Source organism: Anthonomus grandis, chromosome 9 (assembly GCF_022605725.1).
Source record: "Anthonomus grandis grandis chromosome 9, icAntGran1.3, whole genome shotgun sequence".
In the NCBI taxonomy this organism is placed as follows: Eukaryota; Metazoa; Arthropoda; class Insecta; order Coleoptera; family Curculionidae; genus Anthonomus; species Anthonomus grandis.
Window position 1 is genome coordinate 4,560,194 of NC_065554.1, and position 24,741 is coordinate 4,584,934.

Genomic DNA, 24,741 nt, shown 5'->3' on the forward strand with positions numbered 1-24,741 from the left:
CGTTAGTTTTTACTTTTTTAGAACCCCTAACTTTTTTTCAGCTCCGTTTATCGGTTTAAAAAGTACCAAAACAAATTCCTTTTTTAATTTTACATAAAAAATGTATAACTTATTAAGGTCGCTAGGAGCAACCATTTTCGACATAATCACCATTTTTCAAAAAAATGTTTAAACTAATATTTATTTACTTCTTTATTTAAATCGCATTTTTGGCAGCGTTGGAGACAAGTGTTAAGAGAATAAAACTAAGAGAAACTGGATCATTTCGGCCAAAAATGCCTGTTTTGGGCCGCCCAAAAAATATTTCCCAAGAACAGGAAGAAATTTTAGTCCGCGTAGCAGAAAATCCCGGGTTAAATACTAGGCGAATAGCGGTAGCTACGGGTGTATAGTTTAGGTGAAGTTACTTGGACAAGCATAAAAACTAAAAACGTTTAGCACGCGGCGTTTTCTTTAAGAGGCATTGGCGTGCATATAATTTTTGTTTCTCTGGCTTAATATACAGTGCTTTTCTTAGAAGTCCCCCCCCCATTTATTTCTTGAACGGGTCAAAAAAAATTTTTGAAACTTGGCATAAGTAAATTGGTCTATAGATACTATTTTTCACTGTAAACTAGGTAGTTGTAAATTCCAAGATGGCGGCTGGGCGACATCTTGAGAAAAAATTTTAAATAGAAAGGAGGGTCGTGTGGTACCTGATTTTAAAGGTCTCAATGAGTACTTTATAACCCTAAAATATTAGACCCATATCTTAACTCATTTCAAAATGGCGGCCTAATAAAAAAGTATTTTTTTTTATTTTAACGTTTTACATTTTTATGATTTTTGAATAGGTAAAAATCAGTGTACGAAAATAAATGCGTCACTATTTTATTTTGACATAAAAACGACAGTTCTAAATGTCAAAATAACACATAAGCGCCATCTTGAATAAATGCATTAAATAGAAATCTTGTGTTACCTCATTTAAAAGGTTTTATTGAGTACTTTTAATATTTATTACATGGACTCGATGGACTCCGTTTTGACCTGTCTAAAAGTAACAGCCAAAAAAATGCACTGTTGCGATTTTATTAACGTTTTTAATAATAATATACAAATAATTTATAATTTTTGAATTTTGGATTTAAAGATTAACTTTTTGGTTTCTAAATACTTACTGAACTGCCCTCGTATGTCACATTTCACGTTAAAGGTTATTGAACATTATTTAGACATTCCAAAAACCAAATAGCTATTAAAAAACTCGAAAAAAAATTTTAAGATATTTTTCCTTAACCGGTAAATTACTCTTGTATCGGTCATTGTTAGATATTGTTTAGTGTGTTTGGCAGTTTGAATTTATTGTTTTTTTCAAAATGGTTAATTCTCGTCCATTGGAGGAAAAAGTAGAAGCAATTTTTATTTATGGAGCAACGCGTAATTTTCATGAGACTGAAAGGGTTTTCAACGAACGTTTTCCTGATCGTCCTATTTGCCGTAAATATTTAAGGGAACTTGTAAATAAATTTACAACTACTGGTACTGTCCAGGATAAAAAACGCACAGGCCATATGTCTATTTCAGAAGAAAAGCAAGTCCAAATAATTGGCGAAATAATAGAAAATCCCCAACATTTTACTCTAACTGTTGCTGATATCTGTGAAGTTTCAACTTCGACGGCATGGAGAGTTAAAAAAAAAAATAAGTTTCACCCATACAAGATCACAAGGTGAAACCTTTGGGTTTTTTTAATAGCTATTTGGTTTTTGGAATGTCTAAATAATGTTCAATAACCTTTAACGTGAAATGTGACATACGAGGGCGGTTCAGTAAGTCTTTAGAAACCAAAAAGTTAATCTTTAAATCCAAAATTGAAAAATTATAAATTATTTGTATATTATTATTAAAAACGTTAATAAAATCGCAACAGTGTATTTTTTTGGCTGTTACTTTTAGACAGGTCAAAACGGAGTCCACCGAGTCCATGTAATAAATATTAAAAGTACTCAATAAAACCTTTTAAATGAGGTAACACAAGATTTCTATTTAATGCATTTATTCAAGATGGCGCTTATGTGTTATTTTGACATTTAGAACTGTCGTTTTTATGTCAAAATAAAATAGTGACGCATTTATTTTCGTACACTGATTTTTACCTATTCAAAAATCATAAAAATGTAAAACGTTAAAATAAAAAAAAATACTTTTTTATTAGGCCGCCATTTTGAAACGAGTTAAGATATGGGTCTAATATTTCAGGGTTATAAAGTACTCATTGAGACCTTTAAAATGAGGTACAACACGACCCCCCTTTCTATTTAAAATTTTTTCTCAAGATGTCGCCCAGCCGCCATCTTGGAATTTACAACTACGTAGTTTACAGTGAAAAATAGTATCTATAGACCAATTTACTTATGCCAAGTTTCAAAAATTTTTTTTGACCCGTTCAAAAAATAAATGGGGGGGGAGAACTTCAAAGAAAAGCACTGTATATACAGATCGTGTTATCGTGAGCTACGTATTACCCAAAATAATGGCAACACCGCTTGGTTGTGGCTTGCAGGCGGCGGAATTTTTCGTGTTTATTTTTTGAACCGGGAGTCAGCAGACCTCGCTTTGCTATGTTACTGCACGTTGTATTAATAATTCTTGAGCGTTATTTTCGTGTTTTTTTCACTATGGCTGTTTATACCCCTTCTGAAAGAGTTCAATTAATTAAATGGTTTTATAGAGGAAATTCGGCAGTACAATGTAGAGATTTGTTTTCAGTGACATTTGAGAATAGACCGATTCCTTATGCAAAAACGGTTTTAAATGCCACACAGAACGTCAAGAACCACCTGTTGAAGTGATCCAGGATATAGAACGGCGGGAAGAAATGGTTTGCAGTACCCTAGAACTTGATTTGACACGGTCCACTAGAAGTGTTGAAGAGGAACTGGGAATGAGCAATAAAACTGTTGCTCGTATCAGGAAAAAATATGGGTACAAATGTTTCAAGTTTTTAAAAACTCAGGAAATATTTACTTAAGACCAGGGGCGTAGAATGAAATTTTGTGAAAGCATGATGGAAAAGGCAAATGAAAACGAATATTTTTTATAAAATATTTTGTTTTCTGATGAATCTTCTTTTCCATTACATGGCAAACACAATCCTTCCATTGTTCGTTATTGGTCTCAGGAAAACGAGCACAGAAGTTTTCAGTTTCATACCCAGTATCCTCAGAAATTGAATGTTTGGGCAGGTATTTTGGGCGACAATGTTAGAGAGCCATTTTTTATTGATGGCACTTTAAACGCCCAAAAGTACCTTAAGTTGCTGCAAAACCAAGATCTTCCTGCCATTCAAATCCTACCTGATGTAGACCTGGGATCGGTTTATTTTCAGCAAGATGGCTGTCCTGCTCATAACGCGGCTAGGGTAAAAGAATTTTTAACATATACTTTTCCTAACCGCCTTATTAGTAAGACTGGCGATATTAAATGGCCTTCTAGATCTCCAGATTTGTCTCCAAATGACTTTTATCTGTGGGGTTACCTTAATCAGGCCATTTACAAGCATGAGTTTAGTAGGCCAACAGATTTAGAGGAGTTGCGAAATAAAATTGTCGAAGGTGCCAATTCCATTTTACCTGAAACTCTTTTGGAGGTGCGAAATGGCTTTTACGATAGGTTGAGTTTTTGTTTAGCAAAAGAAGGCGGTTTATTTGAGCCTTTTATTTAAAACGATGATATGTTGTTAAGTTTGTTTATTAGAGTTCTATTTCTGATTTTTTATTATATTTTTATCCGAGTTGATATTTTATTTTTTATTAGAATAACGCTTTAATTTTCATTATGCAAAACGCAGCATATTAAACATTTTAAGATTACAATTCTACGCGGGTTTTACATATTGTCATGTCTGTAAAACCCGCATTAGAATAAATATTTTAAAAATGCCTGGATTTTCGCGTAATATTTTGGGACATTTTGTCGTTAAACGTCGCAGCTCCCACGAAAGTCAGATTCCCGTCCTCGGGCCGGCCGGGACGGTGCTCTGTCGCAGGCACTCGTACACGCGCGACGTTGCAAAATTTCGCCTCTATGCGGTTTCCTATAAGTAACGAACGAAAACACGATCTTATACAACTCTATACAAAATCAATGCGATATTTTTAACTGTAGCCTGGCCGAAATTAAAAGAATTCGCTTTGTTTAGATAATCTTGTTTTCTTCTTTTTATATATTTATTAATAATTTATCAAATCTGTAATATTAATTTTATTTTGATAAAATGATTTCATGTTTATATAGATCGTTTCCACTCTATTATTGGAGTTTCTCTGTTGAGTGATATAAATAAATAAATAAATAATATATGGGGCTACCTACCGCCTACCGCTTACAAGACGGGCACATGAGACTCTGATTTGTGTACATGTGGAGTTGGGATTGCAAAAAGGGATTGGAACCTTGGGCTGGCGCTAAATAGTGGGTTAGGTAGTCGTTTGAGTCCTATTTAGGAAATTTAGGAAAAAAAATTAGAGATAATAGTTAGGAAATGGGAATTATAGGCCCAAACACGGGGCTACCGCCGCGTGTTTATTCATAATTTACAATTTTAGCCCCCAAAAAATTCCAAATTTGTTGCAATATATATATTTTTTTAGCAAAATCAAGAGTTCTTTTAGCTCTTTTTTAGCTCTTAATTTTGCTAAAAAACCTTGTGCAAGCCGGCAATAATTACGTATTTAAAGTATCATGTAAAATCTTCATAATTTTCAATTTTTTTTTATTTATTCCATTCATCCTCACTTTTTTATCAACATTTTGACCAGACTCAACAACCCTACTTGACTAAAAAAAGGTAGCATCGTTGGTTCATTTGTTATTCAAGAATTTAAATTGATGGGAAGTAGGTATTTTATTTATATTTAAACAAAAAGAAAAGAAGACTTTTTTTATTCAATAGTTCAATGATCTTGGTTAACGTGGGAAGGAGTGTAATTAGATGATAATTCGAAACTTATTCTTTATCCGCTCCTTAATGTAGCACAAAAATAATTGCCATGATGCCAACCAAGATGATTCAAAATGCATTCTGGCAGATTTGAAAACATTTTACGGTAAGCCCATCTGTCCCAGATGATGTTTTGTTTTTAATATCATTGGTTGTACTGCGAAGCTTTGCTAATGCTATGGGCGTAAAAAAGGAACCCATATAAATTTTCATTAGACAGGTATAAAAGTGAATCATGAAAAAGAGTTATAGTATTCATTAATTTTTTTGCAACAATTACGAAATAACTATTAAGGGTCTTAGGTAAAGTAAGGATTGACCTAGATAAAGAAGGTTTATTTACAATAGACTATGTTTCTTTACCAACATTACCTGCTTTGGCTTTCATTATAATAAATATCCTTGGCAGCCCTTATAGTTTTGTAATAAATTTTGCTGTAAAGTCTTACATAATCATGGCAGAAGACACTGTCCGACATTTTCTTTAAGTATGATAATAAGCGCATGTTTCGGATAATCGTAAGCCTCTAGTAGACCAGGATTAATGGTGTTTGATTTTGACAGACGGCAAAAAAAGGGTTAGGAAGCAAGGTTTGGTGAAGGAAGCAAGAACAATGAATTGAATGGCGATACTGACAACTTAGTATCGACAGAGAATTTTTATTTCCAAAAATTCGGCGTAATTTACGTGTCTTATTTTTTTTTTGGATTTTATAGAAAATTTATTTGGTATTTCTTCAGGATCAGAGAAACTAGAATTAAAAAGAGTACCGTCAAAGTGGGTGACTTGAAATCAGAGGGTGAAGTGAAACAATTTACGCGGTCGGACGGATATTTAAGTTGTCACCTAAATGCACGGGAGCACGCTGCATAGGCACTGCCGCGCATTTGACCTTGGTACATGTTTACTTTTAGGCTAAAACTTGTCGCGCCATTCTGAATTAGTGTGCCGTAGCTGTATGTCAAAGTAACTAATAAAAATTGTTGATGTTGTGAACCTCTAGAACTTTTACTTCTGAGCCATAGTTGAAATTCAGTCAGGAAAGGTATGAATTTTTAATATTAGATGAAAAAAATAGTTTTTTTAAGATGTCATTACATTTTTGCATTAAAAATTTGTTTCAAATTTTTTTAAAATTTTTTAAACTTTTGGTTATATTTTTAGGGTGACTTGAAAAATCATGCCACAGAAATATAAGAAGAAAATTGGCGGACGGCGATATGTGAATTATAAAAATGATAACCTAGAAAGTGCTCTAGCCGCAATTAGACATGGGATGTCCTATTCCGAGGCTTCCCAAACATAATATAACATTTCTTTAGTGGCCCTATGGAGGAAGATTAAGAATAAACACCCGAAAAATTTGGGGAACAACCTGTTTGAAGTAAAAGAGAAGAAAATGCCATTGTAGTAGCTGTTTTTACGGCGGCAGAATGGGGCTATCCATATGAGAAGGAGGATATAAAATTATTAGTTAAAAACTACTTGGATCGAGCCGGCAAATAGGTGACCAAGTTTTCTAATATTATACCTAGAAAAGATTGGTGCACGGACTTTCTTACAAGGCATAAAGATGTATTAAAGGTTCGTTTGGCTGAAAATATAAAAAGATCTAGGGCAGGTATATCAAGAAAAGTTTTATATGAATATTTTGATAAATTGGAAGTTTCTCTCAAAGACGTACTACCAGAGAATTTAATAAACTATGACGAAACAAATTTTGTTGATGATTCCGGAAGGCCTAAAGTTGTTATACGAAGAACTATGAAGCACGCAGAGGAAGTTTGTGATTCCACCAAGTCTGCCCACTTAGTCATGTTCTCTGTAACAGCGGCTGGACTTTTGTTACCTTAATACGTTGTCTACAAATCTGAAAATTTGTGGTCCACTTGGCCCTGAAGGTTGTATTTACAACCGGAGCAAGTCTGGGCGGGTCGATCAAAGTTTGTTTGAGGATTGGTTCTTCAAGATCATTGTTCCTTATTATAGACGTCTAGATGGCCCAAAAGCTATCATTGGGGACAATCTAGCAAGTCATTTGTCAGAGGCTGTAATAAAAAAATGGAAGGAAGAAAATATTAGATTCATTTTCTTATCAGCAAACAGTACCCATTTGACACAATCCTTTGATGTGTCCTGCTTCAGTCCAATCAAGATTGCCTGGCGACAGCAGCTAAAAAAATGGAAAATGTCAAATCCAGGTGTGCTACAGAAAGATCATTTTCCCCGAGTTCTGAACAGGACAATCAAATCGATTGCTCTCACAGTTGGTAAAAATATTAAATCTGGATTTGAGGCAACAGGTTTGTATCCGCTTAACCGAGAAAATAGAGAGAGAAAACCGAGACGCCAATAATAGTGTTACATCATTAGTTGCAGAGTCAGTTACATCTCTTTTTAAGGAATCCAGATTTAAAAAACTGCGAGCCAAACAAATCAACCATAAGAAATTGGTAGTGGCGCCCGGAGAAAGCGTTACAGATCAAAAGATTTAAAGCTCTTCGTAATCGGAAAAAGAAACTATAATCGAGCCAGAAGAAGATTATATTGTCAAATAAAGGATCAGAGGAACTTGAAGATATTGAGCTGCCCTGCTTTGTAAACCCAGTGCAAGAAAAAAAATATATTAACTCGGAAAACTTACAAAAAGTGGAGAAAGCGCAAATCGCTCTAGACAACTTGGTAGAAGGGGACTTCATCTTGGCAGAGTTTACTACACTAAAAAAAAGCAACAAAGATATCTGGCAAAAGTAATGGAAGTAGACCAAAGATTTATACATTGCTCATTTCTTAGGCCTTCTGAAAAAATCAAAGATGCTTTTGTTCTTCCCCTTAAGCCAGATATTAGTGACATTACTATGGAGCGAGTGATCAGGAAGTTTGAGCGTCCTGAAGAGTTAAGGAGAGGAGCACTAAAATTTATTCTTTAAAAACAATGTTAAATTAGAATAGCGTTTAAGCTATATTTAGTTTATATTTTTTATATAAAATAATGTTTTATAATTGGTACAACCAAAGAAATTAGTTTCAATTAACTAATTTTGTTTCGATACACCCTTTAGAGCGAGTGACTTGAAATTTTCTGTTTATTATTTTTTTTTTGAAAACTAAAAGAAATTTGAAAGTTTTTTTCCGATGTATATATTTCCCAAACTTATCTGCTTAAGTTTTCCATATTTTTTGCAAACCAATTTTTTATTTTGTGTCTCGTAGAGGGATGAACATGTCAAAATAATTGTTATCAAGTCACCCGCATTGACGGTACTATCAAGGAATTCCAGATCAAACGATGACATTACATAGTCTATGGTAGTAGAACTGGTTTTAGTTATTGGTTATTGTAATTGGTGAGTTAATATCCATGACCATACTGAAGCTATACCATTTGAGTAGCACACACACCGGAGAAATCAGTATTGAGATCGCTATATGATATGAATTTAAAGGCAGGGATTTCATTCAGGACCTTTTTAAGGGCAAGGATTCTAGCAGGCTCAGTCATTTTTGACAGAATTAATGTAAATCAGCATCAGTAGCTCTGTAAATACAAACATCACGTTATAGTAACCATGTGAATGCTCCGGAGGGTATTCAAAGAAAATTATGATGTTTTTAGGCTTTTAGGCTGGATATCGAAGAGATTCAATATCAATATATATGTCATGATATAAGCTATTTCCTATAAAAAAAATTATACCGTCGCCGAGCGGAACATAGGAAAACCCATGTAAATTTTAAGGGGGTCAATTATGGGTTTTCCTGTACATTTTATAGAAAAAATGTAAGATAACTTTTTGAAGAGACCAATCTGGCAAACTCTTGTGTAAAGTTTCAAAAAATTTTAATAAGCGTTTCTTGAATTATTCAATTAAATGTAATTGCAAAATTAGCAAATTTTCGGTTCAGGTAAAACCAAACGGGCACCAATAAAATGAATATTGTCACTGACGTGAGGAAAAGTGTCAATAAATCAGTGGCAGTCGATATTTGAAAACAAGTATGAGTTATTCAATAGACGAAAAAATAGCCATAATTAAGTGGCATTATGCGGGAAATAGTTTTAGAGCAGTATCTGAAATGTTTTTAGTTTATTTTCCCACCAAGCTTATTCCATTCATTTCAACTATTAAACGTACTGTGAATAAGTTCGAGTCAAAGGTACCGTAATAAATAATTATAATGTTCAACTCAGGATATCGAAAATAGAGCCGAAGAAAGACAGAACAGAGATCTTAATATTGTACTGAGTGTGGAGGAAAACAAGATGGTTAATACGAGGGTTCTTGGGCAAGAAGTAAATAAACATCATACAACGGTATTGTGCACTTTAAAAAAACACAAATAATATTCGTATAAATTCGAAAAACATCAAGAGCTGTAGGAAGGAGATGAAGAGCAAATAATGGCATTTTGTTTTGAAATTATGAAAGAGCAAATAATGATAGGAATTTTTTAAGAAATATTTGTTTTACTGATGAATGTACATTTACCCTCAACAATGAACCAAATGTTCAGAATTGCCGATATTGAAGCCAAGAAAATGAACATCGCTTTGTTCATACTCGGATACAATATTCCCAAAAAACAAATGTATTCGTGGGAATTATGGGACACCATATCATTGGACAGCTGAAAAAGTTTAGATAAAAAAGTAATCGTGAAAGTTAACGCGTCTTACTTTGAATGTATAGTTGTGAGATTGATAAAACGAAAAAAAAACATGTATTCGGCTGTACGTCAGATTTGAGAAAGCCTTATAACAAATTGTTTGCTGGTGGCAGGTGTCTGGTTTTACCTGAACCAAAAATTTGGTAATTTTGCAATTACATGTAATTGAATAATTCTTAATGAATAATGAAAGATTCACTTATTAAAATTTTTTGAAACTTTGCACGAGGGTTTGCCAGATTGGTCTCTTCAAAAAGTTATCTTACATTTTTTCTGTAAAATGTACAGGGAAGCCAATAATTGACCCTCTAAAAATTTACATGGGATTTCCTATGTTCCGCTCGGCGACGTACCACCCGGTATAGAAATCATTTTGGCTTGTAATTTAAAAAATTAATGATGAGTACATTCTATCTAAAAATTTTTGACAACAGATAAATATTATTAAATATTATCTAATGAGATCCTGAAAACGAATTTTCAAATTAATTTTGTTATATTTTTAAATCTGTTAGTTTATTTTTAAATTACTACTATTATATTTTTTTAGATTCATATATACTATATTAATAGGTATAGGCTTTATACTATATTAATTTGAGAACGAAGAAGAAACTTAAATGTAACATCTGTTTTAAATAATTACAGAGCTTTAATAGCTTCTAAAATAATTTTCATGATTCATTTTAGCATTTGAATCCTTTATCCTATTATCCTATTATTTTCCTTTCAATTTTGTAAATTTAAAAATAGTTTTACAGCAGGATCAGTATGGGTCTTATTATTCTTAAATTACTTTAAATATTATGTAAAATAGAAAAACAAGATTTTCTACAAAGTATTTATTTAAAATATTGGTTTTAAAAGCTATATACAATATATGTCCATACAAAAATGGGCAATAATCAGTTCCTATTCACAGCAGTCATCATCCGTCAAACGTGCTTAAAATAATGAATAACATTGTACATTAAAAACTAATATAAGCAATTAATCCCTAAAATGATTTCTATTAAAGAGTCATCAGCGTCATACGACACTGTTACATAATTTTTAATACTATATGATAAGCATTTATAAAAAAATACTCAAACAAATACTGATTACATTATTTTAATTGTAAATTGGCAAAATAAAAAAAACATGTTGATTTATTATTGCTGCTCACTGTGGTGTTTTATTGTACTATAGATAATGAACAAATATTTGAAATTTGTACTAATAATGACAGGATTAAGAAAATATTAAAAAAAGAAAGGAAATCAAAATATTTGTTATTACCCAAAATCACATAGACCCGAAATTCGAGCAAGTTCCATTATAAAGTTTGAAAATTGGTTACAATTAATATGATCCATTACTCCCTGAATATCCGTTTCCATTACCATTTCCATTTCCATTGGGATATTGATAACCGCCATTTCCTAAACAAAATATAAAATCAGTAAATGGAGTTAACCAAGCTATACTTGCTATTTATATTTTAAATGAAAATTCAATTCTTTAGCCTAAATATAAATAAAATTACAATTTATTTAATTTTATTACCATTTTGTGGACCTCCTGAAGAATAACCCCCATTGTTGGACTCTATAGATAAATATATTATAATAACATTATATTAAAATTTTATATCTCATATTACCTTCATAAGTTACAACAGGTTTGTATCCTTCATCACCATTAACTTCATAATTGACAATTTGTTTCCTACCGTCTGGAAGCAGCACATTATATTCTCCAGTAGTGAAATCACCATCACGTTCTTCTTTGTGACCAAATTCATTGCCAGATTCTGCATCGCTTACTTGGTATTCAAATTGATATTTAGCTGGCTCCTTAAAGAACAAAGAATGGTACATTTTAATGCTATATTTTCTAAACTTGTAAAAATACTCTTACGGTAACTTCTTCTTCAGGGCCACCACTAGCATATCCACCGTTAGCGGCATATCCATTCCCGTTGCCGTTACCATTAGTTGGTGGACCATAAACTGGAGCAATGCCATTACCATTGCCATTACCATTAGATGGTGGACCGTAAGAACTTGAAGGCCTTCCATTACCTAGAATTTATGTGATTATTATTATAATAAAAATAAAAGATATAAAAAAAATACCATTTCCGTTTCCATTTGGAGCTCCGTAGGTAGAACTGGGTTGCCCATTACCATTGCCTAAATGATTAGTAAGTAATAAGTTAATTTTTACACAAAATGAAAAACTTACCATTTTTGTATCCATTACCATTACCATTTCCATTACCATTACCACTGGGAGCGCCGTAAACTGATGATACACTATTACCATTAGTTGGAACCCCGTATGAAGGACTGGGACGTCCTAAAATTTAGAATATATTTGTCTAAGTTTGATGAGTTAATGCGGTTTCCATTTCCATTACCATTTGGAGCACCATAGCTAGAGGAAGGCTTTCCATTACCATTTCCGTTACTATTACCATTTGGTGGCAAATATGAGGAACCTGGTCTACTGTATCCATTTCCGTTTCCATTGCCATTTCCATTGCCATTGCCGTTGCCATTGCCGTTGCTATTACCATTTGGAGGCAAATAAGAACCACCTGGTCTACTATATCCATTTCCGTTTCCATTGCCATTGCCATTGCCATTGCCATTGCCGTTACGTTTGCCGTTACCGTTACCGTTACCATTACCGTTACCGTTTCCGTTACGTGGGAGTCCATATAAAGAAGATGGTTTTCCGTTTCCATTTTCGTTAGGCGGTAAATATGATGATTCTGGCCTTCCGTTACCATTACCATTTCCGTTTCCGTTGCCGTTTCCATTTGCCTTTCCATTTCCGTTTCCGTTACCATTACCATTTCCATTTCCATTGGTAGGGGGCAAGTAACTAGAGCCAGGCCTTTGATCACTATCAGGATCTGGATAACCGTTGCCTACGTAACAAATTATTGAAACAAACATTTTGATTGTATATTTTACAAACCATTTCCATTTGTAGGTGGTCCGTAAACGGATGATGGTGTTCCTCCATTATATCCATTACCATTGCTGTACCCATTACCGTTTCCATTGCCATTAGGTCCTAGAGGAACTCCAGGTTGGTAACCGGGAGGTCCATAACTTGAACTTGGCCTACCATCTATGCGATATTAGTTAACAGTTAGAACCAATTATTTTGGCGCATTATTTTTGTATGGTGTAAAATTAAAATTGGGTCGTTTAATAAATAATTTGAGCTATACATAAATAATGATACTTACTGCCATTGCCATTTCCATTTGGAGGTAAATATGAGTTGACAGGTGGCTCTGTCCTTACGAGAACCGTCCATACTAACAGTAGGTAAGGAGTAAGCTGAAACTAAAAGAAGCAGAGTGTATTAAATAGCATACATCTAATCGCGCCATGAAAATCACGAATGTAAAACAGGAGAAGAGTTACTATTTTTAGAACTAAACGTTTCAGAATGCATTACGGTTTTTCTTAGGTTGTGATCATTAAAGTATTACGTAAGTAAATAATAATTATAGCAAAATTTTAATTATAGAGAATCCAGTAGTTATTATTTTCTTATACGTAAAAATTGCGTTTTTTATATTCTTTGAATTAATTAATAATTTGGCTATTTTCACTTAATTAGCATGCTTTTTTGACTAAAATTTTTATTGCTGTTAGGGAAATTTATCTTTATTTTTGGCTATGAAATATATTTAAAAGAGCGCATCGCTGCATCAAGGAATAAAGAAAAATTATTAATTGAATTTATGTTTACCAAAAACGAAATGTATACTAGAGGAAACTTACTAAATATTGAAGGAAAGGAAATATACTGAAATAAAATATCTTAAATATTAATTATTTATTCTGGTGATAAATAAGGAATTAATTAATATACCATATCAATTAATTCTTGCAAAATCTTTTTTAAATATTCAGCAAAATATTTTGCCATCAAAAAATACTTAATTAAGCGAAATCTTAGAAAAGATCAAAGTAATTTTTAAAGTTTATACAGTGCATTTTTTTTATCTCGAGTTATAGGGTTTTACGTGTAATATATTCAACCCTATGTTAGAACCTGTTCTATTTAATCGATAGGATTGAAACTTGGAACAAGTGAAGTTTAAGTTAACAGACTTTAAAAAATCCCATTATTTTGCAAAAAAATTTGCGAGAAACCTATTTAAAATACGTTTTTCTGATGAAAAAGTTTGCTTTTTCTGCACCTCGTAACCTTCATTACCTTTACACTTCAAAGCAGGTAGACAAATATCTGACAGTGACACAAAATAATTTTTAAATTGTTCCATTGAAATTGTTCAAAAACTCTTTAAAATGTCGATTTACACTACGGAGGAACGTATTGAGATGGTTTCAAACGACATTAGAGGAATGTCGGCGCAAGAAGTGGTAGATAATTTTACCGTGTCTTATCCTAACCGTCTCGTCCCGTCTAGATCAACTGTACAACGGTTTCATGAAAAATTTATTACGATTGGATGCATCGCCAGTTCTCACTTAAAACGAAAAAGAGCCGAAACTGTAGTAGAGGAAGAATTTAAAATGGAGGTATGCTTGGCCGTTAAAGAAAATCCAACAAATCGTTTTACTCAGTTCGCTGAAGTTACCGGAAAAAGTAGGAGTAGTTGCTATAAGGCAATCAGAAAAGAAAAATACAAATCTTTTAAAGTTAAAAATGTTCAAGAACTATTGCCTAATGATTATTTTCTTAGAATGCAGTTTTGTGAACAGTGGATGGAACGAATTAACAACGACCCAATTACAAACAAAATACTATTTTTAGACGAAAGTACTTTCTGTACAAATGGTACAGTCAACAAACAAAATACTCGAATATGGGCGCGAGAAAATCCTCACGTCATTCAGGAAACGCATACCCAAACAAGACAGAAACTTAACGTGCGGGCAGGAATTCTTGGAGATCGAATAATTGGACCAGTTTTCATAGAGGGTAGCCTGAATACTGCAGAATATTTAGAATTACTTCAGGTGCAGGTCATTCCCGCATTAGGAAACGCTGTTCAAAATGGCAGGATAATTTTTCAACATGATGGAGCCCCCGCTCATAGTGCAGCGACTGTTACCGAGTTTTTGAATACCACGTTCCCGGGACGCTGGATTGGACGTTTTGGGCCATCTAAATGGCCGGCGCGAAGCCCCGATCTTTAACCTTTAGATAACTTTTATTGGGGCTATCTATCATCGAAAGTGTTTGATATTGTTAGAGGCAGACCCAACAATATCGAAGAACTTCCTAATAGAATTATCGAGGCTTCGCGTACCATTACTCCCCGGCAGCTCCTAAATGTTAAAAGACATTTCTACAACTGTCTGGGCTTTTGTTTGGCTCAATTTTGAGGTCAGTTTGAATAATTTATTTGAAAGGTTTTATTTGTTTATTGTTGATTTCTGAAAATATATTTTTGAGATTTTGAGGAAATTATTTTGTGTCACTGTCAGATATTTGTCTACCTGCTTTGAAGTGTAAAGGTAATGAAGGTTACGAGGTGCAGAAAAAGCAAACTTTTTCATCAGAAAAACGTATTTTATTTAGGTTTCTCGCAAATTTTTTTGCAAAATAATGGGATTTTTTAAAGTCTGTTAACTTAAACTTCACTTGTTCCAAGTTTCAGGTTCAAGAACAGGTTCTAACATGGGGTTGAAAATATTACACGTAAAACCCTATGACTCGAGATTAAAAAAAATGCACTGTATAAGATGTCTCGAAACAATCAAATATTGCAATTTTCTCAAAAGCTCTGTATAATTCTCAAAAATGCTCAAACCCGTCGATTTTCATTTTTTTTTGTAAATTTTTTGTGTTAAAAATTATTGTACAGGGTAGCTGAAAAAAGAGTTATAATTACCAACTTTATTTTTAATAGAATATCCTATATATGCTTTTAAATTTCAATTCTACTTAAAATTCTAGATGCATTTTATTTAAAATGTCCTTCATCTAAATTTATCCGTTTTTAGCGTATTGACTATTGAAATGTGTCCAATTTACACATTTAACATTCTATAAAATCGAAAATTTGTGTGCTTTGAAGAATACCTTAAAAAGATAAGCTGTCACTGTTATTATCAACGAATGTCACCCCTATAAAAAGATCACGACTTAAACTGTGACTATTACTTTGTAATAAAAAATGGTGTTATAAACCGAGCAGCAACAAACTGATATTTTAATAATTTCTGATTATGGCGATATAATCAAGAAAAGGTTTGCAGACTATTTAATAAAACATATCTAAATATGAACTTATGTTCATCACAATCAACAGTAAGCAAAATTGATAAAAAATATCGGGAACATGCCAATATAAAAAATTTGCTGCTGGGCGAAAAACTGTTCATTCTAAAGAAAATAAGTTAAGTTTTGCGATTAGCACTTCAGGAAGATTCTTGGACGTCTTTACGTCTGTTGGCAAGAAATCAATATTTTAATACAAATTCGATATTTAGATATTTAAAAAAGGAGCCTTATCATCCCTTTAAAGTTTTAATTTATAAGAACTCCTTAAAAATGATCCAGAGAATTGCCTAGGATGCTACGAAAATATGATAAGCTTATGCGAACAAATTTCAAATTTTTTAAACAATATAATATTTACAGATGAAGCTACATTTTTATTAAGCGAGGAAATTAACCCTGATTGTCCCTGGTCTCAAGATATTCTACACTAGATTATTGAAAAAAAATCAGTATTCGCAAGATCAGCGCATGGATAAGAAGGATTAACAATAGCATCTTGGGACCATATTTTTTTAAAGGAAATCTAAATGACGATATATATTTTGATGTTGTTATCTTTAGAATTAATTGCTGCTTTAGCAGTTATCTTTCGAAATTAAAACGATCCGGATATTCCACACCAGCAAATATGATTTTAACAAGACGCTGCTCCTGCGTACTCTGGAAGAAGGGTACGATGGTATCTTAATGAAATCTTTCCCAACAAGTGGATAGGGAGAGGGGGGCTGTTAATTGGCCGGCTAGATCACCGGATCTTAATCCATTGTACTATTTTCTATGGGGCTACATTAAAGAAAATATATACAAGCTAGTTTGGCGTCAAAATATTAAGGAATTAAAAGGGCACATGATAGATATAGCAAGAAATCGGTCACCAGTGACAGTTCGGGACCCTATACAATATTTTTATGATGGGCAAGGATTTTGTTAAGTAGTTAATGGTGCTCACTTTATATTAACATTATTGCGCTGCAGATACGTATTTTTTAACTAAAGTTGTTTGTTAATTTTTTGCACCCTATATATTATTTTATTCAATCCTGTTTAGTATAATATCATTCTAGAATTTAAAGTAAAATTTAAAAATAAAAAAACATTGTGGGGTTACCATTTAAAAAATTAAGTTAAATGTTATAACTCATTTTTGAGCCACCATGTATAATATATTCTGGTTTTAAAAAATTGATGAAAAAAATAAAATTCGACGGTTCCGAGCTTTTTTGAAAAAAAATATGGAGTTGGAGAAAATCGCAATATTTCATTCTTTTGAGACATCCTGTATATGTATGTAAAATGCTGCCATATACAGGATGGTTAAGTTTAAACATTATTAATTTTAATACGTGATAGAGAATTTAAAAAGAAATAGACTTTCATCATAAAATTTTTCTCAGAAATTTTGAATAACAAAGACACAGGGTGTTAAAGTTAAGAATAATTATTTGTTTATTTATCATAACTTTTAAACTAATACCTCAATTTTAATTAAATTTCGCATGCAGGTTTTTGTAGTGAATTGTCAATTACTATTGAAGTTAATTTTTAGAAAAGTTGCTAGTGGTGTAACATACGGAGGGACTTGGTCCTTTTTTGTCTCACATCTGCGAGGTGTTAAAATATTTTTTTATAAGAAGTCAACCGTTAGAGTCTCCATTTAATTTGAAAAAAAATGTTGCGAAATTATGATTTAACACACTGTTTTTAAAATATCTTACTTTGATTGTTCAGAAATATCTGCTAAAATGTTGCAAAAATTTATTAAAAAAAAAATCGGGCTTGGATTTGTAAAAAAGTTGAATATAAAAGATGATCAAAAGTTACCTTAATTCATTATTTTATTTCATAAGTTTAATTTAAGATCCAAGCCTAATTTTCTTTTTTTTTTAGTTTTTGCAGCATTTTAACTGGTGTTTCTGTACAATTAAACTAAGATATTTTAAAAACAGTGCGTTAAATCATAATTTCGCAAGAGTAACTTTTTTTTTCAAATTCAATGGAGAAAATAAAACAGTTGACTTCTTATACAAAAATACTTTAACACCTCGCAGATTTGAGACAAAAAAGATCAAGTCCTCCGTATGTTACGCCACTAGCAATTTTTTTAAAAATTTACTTCATCAGTAATTGGCAATTCACTACAATAACCTGCATGCGAAATTTAATTAAAATTGAGCTGGTAGTTTAAAAGTTATGATAAATAAACAAATAATTATTCTTAACTTTAAGACCCCATATCTTTGTTATTAAACATTTTTGGAGAAAAATGTTATAATGAAAGTCCATTTCTTTTTCAATTCTTTATCACGTATTAAAATTAATGATGTTTGAACTAGACCACCCTGTATATCAAAATTTTATTAAAAAATCGATTAAATCTATGTCTATCAAACTTACTGAAAAGTTAAATAAGCCTTTTGACAATAAACTAAAAATCTACTTATTATAAATAGTATAAATCATAAAATGCCTTTAAGAATTTTATTATAGTTTACATTGACATTTTTCTAAAATTTTAAAGAAAAGAAAAAAAACGAAGCAGGCAAGGTTCTTAAACAGTCTGAAACCAAATATTTATTTATAGGCTGTTAATTTAAAGTATAAGGTAAATAACGCGATTTTCATTGAAATTGTATTTAAATCTAAAGTAAATTTAACTATAATAAACGATAATCTCAAAAGGCTGAAATTCCTTAGTTCTATACGTCTTATCCTAAAAGATTTATTAATAACCATGACCTAGATTTGTTTAAGTTAAAAATTAATAAAAAATAGATTTTTATTTAATTATTGTTTACTATTTATATTTAGTTAATGATTTATTATATTCTAGACGATTTATTTATACTAAATTATGCAACACTAAAAAAATAAAAATAGTGAATCAATTCAGATTATCCAGTATCAAATATTGAGTTAAATGTAATGCTATAAGACTTTATTAACTTTCTTTAAAACATGCAAACATATAATCCCTTACCTTTAACATAACAAATGTTTTAAAAATTTTCTTTAAAAAAAGCAACCTTCACAAGTCTAAACCTTTAATTACAAAAGCATAAACTTTATGTTTCTACGTAAATTTCAAATAATCCTTAAAGAAGAACTATCAACGATTGAATGAATCTTCTGAAGATGCTGCACTCTTTTATACGTGACCGAGCGTGATTCACAATCATGTATTTAGATCAAAAGACGCTCAGATTTTTATGCAATAAATTTCTTTCGGATAGTGGAATATACAGGGAAAAGATTGCCTCCTTTGGGAATTTAAGATGTGTTCAGAGCGCCTTCGACGAAACGACCCACGTTAAATAAGATATTTTTCCTTTCACACAGTCTATAGTGGTTTAGTTAATTGCTGATTAAAATATATGCATTTCAAAATACAGTGACCGCCCAAAGTTCGCATAAATTCGATAAAAAATAGAGACATGATTTTTTAAGAAAACGCTCGGACCCGTCGATTTTTATTTTAAGTTGCGCACAATTTCACATAAATGTTTGTATACAGGGTGGAACAAAAAAAAAAGATATGACGTCATCGGTCATTTTAAATGGAATGCTATATTTTTTATTGAATTTATGAAATATAGGCAAAATTCCAAGTGTCGTATAACATACCTTATCTCAAAACCCAACTGTTTCCGAAATATTTACATTTAAATAACAAGAAAACAAATAAGTACGTCTAATCTAATGTTATAAACACTGCTAATTGTTTCTATTTCCATGGTTGCACTTGTAAAGAATCTCCATTTTTGAATGTCACTGTCAGTTCGAAAATTAATAGTTTTTATGAAAATAAATTATGGCTTATTTAACGGAAACCCAACGAATTAAAATTTTCATGATGCTAGGGTAAGGGGATCGAGTGCGCACGCAAAAAGAAGTAAGTGAACTGCTGCCAAATACCCAAACTATCCTATTTCTCAGTCAACAGTTACTAGAATAGAGCACAAATTCATAACTTCAGGTTATGTTAGGAATTTGCCAAGATCAGGTCGTTCAAAAATTTCTGACGAAACAAAATTTAACGTTCTGCTTTCCGTCGAAGAAAATCCAAATAATGCAACTTCACAAATTTCGGTTGATAATAATATAGCCTGAACTTCAGTAAGACGCATCTTGCAAATAAATACTATCCTTATACTCCATGAAACAATATTTGCTCGTCTTTATCAACGATTGCATGAAAATGGTACCTTTAAGAAATAAACGGCTAACTGCGGGCGCCCTCGACAAATACGAACGGGGCAACTAGAAGAAGCAATTCTAGAGTCAATTGCGGAATCACCTGAAACAAGTACTCGAAAGATGTCAACATATTGAATGTAAGCAACTTCTCTGTATTTGAAATTCTTAAAGAAAATCATTTGTATCCATTTCATATTTAACGTGTGCAAGCTTTACTATCTGGAGAATTTTTTCCGCGTCTATTTTTTGCCAATAGATTCTTCATCAAATAGCTCAAATTCCAAATTTTTTAAATGGTATGTTGTTTACTGATGAGGCTACTTTTGGAAGACATTGCATGCGATATTTTCATAACAATCACTTATGGGCTGAGAAGAATCCACATCGAATCTTTAAGGCTCATTTTCAGCATCAGTTTTCAGTAAATGTATGACTTGGATTAATTGACGATCATTTATTCGGGTCATATTTCCTCCCACAACGCCTAACAGGAGAATCTTACCTTCATTTCCTACAGGAAGAGTTACCTGTCACTTTTGAAGAAATTCCTCTACAGCTGAGGTAACACTTATGATTCATGCATAATGGTGCACCAGCCTATTTTAGTATAAATGTACGTAATCACTTAGATACAGTATTTCCAAATCGTTGGATAGGTAGGGGTGGTACAGAACATTGGCCTGCTCGATCGCCAGATTTAAATCCTCTAGATTTTTGTATTTGGGTTTTTCTTAAGTCATTAGTTTGTTCCACTCCCGTCGAAAATGTTGGTGACCTGAGGAATCAAATTATAGCCGGCTGTGAGATAATAAGAAATACATTAGGAATATTTGCGCGAATACGACAATTAATGAGGTGAAGAGTTGAATCTTGTGTAACGCCTAAGAGATTTTTCGAAATTTTGAACACAGCTTTGTGCCTATTTAAAATTTTAGTATTGTTATTTTCTATTATTTTTCTGGTTTAATGTTGTTGTATTAGATAGTTCTTGATAATGTATTAAAGAAATGAAAAATACGCGACAAGATTTTTTTTTGCATAAAAACGGCGCCACATACGAAAAAAGGTAAGAGAGGTTTTTTGTCACAAATTGAATGAAGAAATCGAAAATTATTTTTAATTTAAAATATCTCAGTAGCGTACCATTTTTTCTTTAAAAAAATTAAGATCATTACCCGTATGCTGGTAATGGTGAACATAAAATTCTTAATTGCATGTCAATAAATGCGCGATAACCACCTCTTAAAACCCTCCAAATTTCATTTGCATATCTCGACCGGTTTCAGAGCAATAAATAAATCGTCAATTTTTAAGAGAAACTTTAACATCCCGTATCTCGGAAAACGAAGCATTTGCAGACATACGCTAACATAGCACACTGTCATAATTTTTCCATGCAGAATCATCCCGTGAAGTTAGTCACACTTATTTACTAAGTACTATTTTACTAATTACTCACACTTAAGATCCTATACATTTATGCGTATGTTTAACTATAGCTAAAATCGTTATACATGGTATTTAAGATGGTGTTTCTTTAAAGGGTATCAAGAGCACTTTGCATGTGAGCCTTAAGATTTGCCAAAAAATGATTTGCTAATTTCCTGAAGAATTATTTATGAATTCTGGTAGAAGAAACGAATGTGTAAAATTAGATATTAGCAGAGAATTTGAAAACAAAAATTTATCTGGTCCCCTGGCTAATGATGAAGACTTGGATGATACTTTACTGTTCTCCGAGCTAAATTCGGATCAAAAATACACTATTTGTAAATAAAACAATGTTTTAGATGATTCTAATCAAGATTACGCCCCGGATGGTTCTTCGTCAAAAAACTCGGATGAGGAGTATAAGTTATAATACTTTTACTACGATTAAGATCAACTACCAATAATCAAATCAATAACGCGTTGGAAAAAATCCGATCCTACTCAGTGGAAGAAAAATGTCGCTAAACGCCAGAAAATCGAAGCTTAAGCGCCAAAAAATCTTAATTGCTCAAAATGCATTTTAAGTGAACAGAAAAGATTTCCTTAAAAAATAGATTAATCATCTGTAAAAACTATGAGAGCTGTGATTTTATTTTTATAGAAGAAAATACTTTATTTTAATTAATGTGACAAGTAAAATACCTGAAAAGCGGTAGGGGAAAAAGGAACCTCATTATAAAACCAAGTCTAAAGGTTATGAGAAAGTTAAAGCTCATATTAAATCTTTTTCTGTTATGGAATCCCATTACACCCTACTAAACGCCAATATTTGAATTCTAAGTTCAGCATAGCAAAAATGCATTCTCTTTATAAGCAATCGTGTGAAAAGGATGATTCAATGCCTGTTTCACTTATAAAAAGATATTTCGTAAGATTTATAACTACTCATTTTATAGGCCAAAAAAAGACCAATGTCAAATTTGTATACAGTATAAAAGTTGTAAGGATCTGAAGAAAAAAGAAGAACTGGAAAATAATTATAAGGCCACGGGTTAAGAAAAGAAGGCTACAATTTTGCTAAAATTAGGGACAAAGAACGAGCGTTAAATGACAGTACATTTGTATGTTGCATGTTTGATTTACAGGGAGTTGTTTAGATTCCTAGCAGTGGCGTAAGTCCTATGTATTACAGCAGGAAACTATGCACATATAATTTAACAATCTATGAAATGACACCACCGACTAATGCGTTCTGTTACGTTTGGTCTGAAGTTAATAAAAAAAGAGGCAATTTGGAGATCGGCACCTGCTTATTTAAATATGTATATTGAGAAACTGCCTGAAACAGTAACTGGAATATTTCTTTTTTAGATACTTAAAACGGTCAAAGCCGCAACAAAAACATCAGTGCTATATTGCTATATTTAGTTCAAGTAAATCCTAATGTGCAAATCATAGAAAAAAAGTTTTAAGAAAGCGTCTATAGCTATATGGAGGTCGACAGTATGCATAGCTCAATTGAGAAAGGCAAAAAACATGTTGCGGTATACAGATCGTGTTATCGTGAGCTACGTATTACCCAAAATAATGGCAACACCGCTTGGTTGCGGCTTGCAGGCGGTGGAATTTTTCGTTTTTGTTTTTTGAACCGGGAGTCAGCAGACCTCACTTTGCTGTGTTACTGCACGTTGCATTAATAATTTTTGAGCGTTATTTTCGTGTTTTTTTCACTATGGCTGCTTATACCCCTTCCGAAAGAGTTCAACTAATTAAATGGTTTTATGGAGGAAATTCGGCAGTACAATGTAAAGATTTGTTTTCAGTGACATTTGAGAATAGACCAATTCCTTGTGCAAAAACGGTCACGACACGGTCCACTAGAAGTGTTGGAGAGGAACTGGGAATGAGCAATAAAACTGTTGCTCGTATCTGGAAAAAATATGGGTACAAATGTTTCAAGTATTCAAAAACTCAGGACATATTTCTTAAAGATCAGTGGCGAAGAATGGAATTTTGTGAAACTATGATGGAAAAGGCAAATAAAAACGAATATTTTTTTAAAAATATTGTGTTTTCTGATGAATTTTTTTTTCCATTACATGGCAAACACAATCCTTACATTGTTGACCTGAAACTCTTTTGAAGGTGCGAAATAGCTTTTACGATAGGTTAAGTTTTTGTTTAGCGAAAGAAGGCGGTTTATTTAAGCCTTTTATTTAAAAAATTATGTGTTGTTAACTTTGTTTATTAGAGTTTTATTTCTGATTTTTTATTATATTTTTATCAGAGTTGATATTTTATTTTTTATTAGAATAACGCTTTCATTTTCATTATGCAAAACACAGCAATCTGAACATTTTAAGATTATATGCGGTTTTTACGTATTGTCATGTCTGTAAAACCCACATTAGAATAAATATTTTAAATGCCTGGATTTTCGCGTAATATTTTGGGACATTTTGTCGACAAACGACGCAGCTCCTACGAAAGTCAGATGTTTACTAATCCCCACAGAACACAAATATATAAAGAAGTGGTGGTTGCATACAAACTGAAAGAAATTCTTCTGACAAATCAGCTAGCGGCCTCTCGCTTGGAAGCGGAAACTGTTGTAACTAACTTGACAGTTTGACGTGTCTAATTGGACCAATCGAAATGGTAGAAAGGCGTGGCCAAATTAAGGCGGGAAATCACATTTTATTAAATCTGACAATCTTATCATTTAATCGTAATACCTAAAGCAAACGCCTAATCAAAAAGGTTACTCATAGAGAAATGAGCCTTTTTGTTTAGGTGTTAGCATCAGATATTGATCTGAACAAAAATAAAACTTCAGCTTTATTTTACATATCTGAAGCAGAAATGACTGAAATAAATAGAAAGATGATTACTACCATTGAAGTTTTAGAAAAGAACAATGAATCTTATGTAATAGAGGTCTCACAGTTACGTCAGCGTTTCTCGAACCTCAACAATATCTGTCAAGTCTCTAAACTGGACGCCCCGAAACCATCAAGCAAAGACACAATTACTGACAAAGCTTCCAGCAGGAACTTGGTGGGATCTCTGGTAGGAAAGAAGATACTTGTTATGGGTTCGTATGTTCAGGGTTATCTTCCACTTTTAAAAGGGCTTACCAAGGGTAAATACGATATAAACAGCCAAAATATCAAAAAAATCACTATTGAAGACATGC

At 32.3% G+C, this 24,741-nt stretch overlaps 1 protein-coding gene across 1 annotated transcript in view; it reads right to left on the minus strand.

Moving 5' to 3' along the window:
- The window catches only part of LOC126740683 (pro-resilin-like), a 43,715-nt gene extending 24,680 nt beyond the window's left edge, over positions 1 to 19,035 (minus strand). The window contains exons 1-10 of the mRNA XM_050446810.1: positions 18,898 to 19,035; positions 12,901 to 13,000; positions 12,624 to 12,779; positions 12,058 to 12,573; positions 11,883 to 11,996; positions 11,774 to 11,830; positions 11,556 to 11,719; positions 11,299 to 11,491; positions 11,202 to 11,243; positions 2,675 to 2,679 (exon numbers count right to left, since the gene is read on the minus strand). Coding sequence (XP_050302767.1) covers positions 2,675 to 2,679; positions 11,202 to 11,243; positions 11,299 to 11,491; positions 11,556 to 11,719; positions 11,774 to 11,830; positions 11,883 to 11,996; positions 12,058 to 12,573; positions 12,624 to 12,779; positions 12,901 to 13,000; positions 18,898 to 18,906 — 1,356 coding nt within the window. The 5' untranslated portion in view covers positions 18,907 to 19,035. The remainder of the gene's footprint in view (positions 1 to 2,674; positions 2,680 to 11,201; positions 11,244 to 11,298; positions 11,492 to 11,555; positions 11,720 to 11,773; positions 11,831 to 11,882; positions 11,997 to 12,057; positions 12,574 to 12,623; positions 12,780 to 12,900; positions 13,001 to 18,897) is intronic.
- Between the last annotated feature and the right edge of the window lie 5,706 nt (positions 19,036 to 24,741).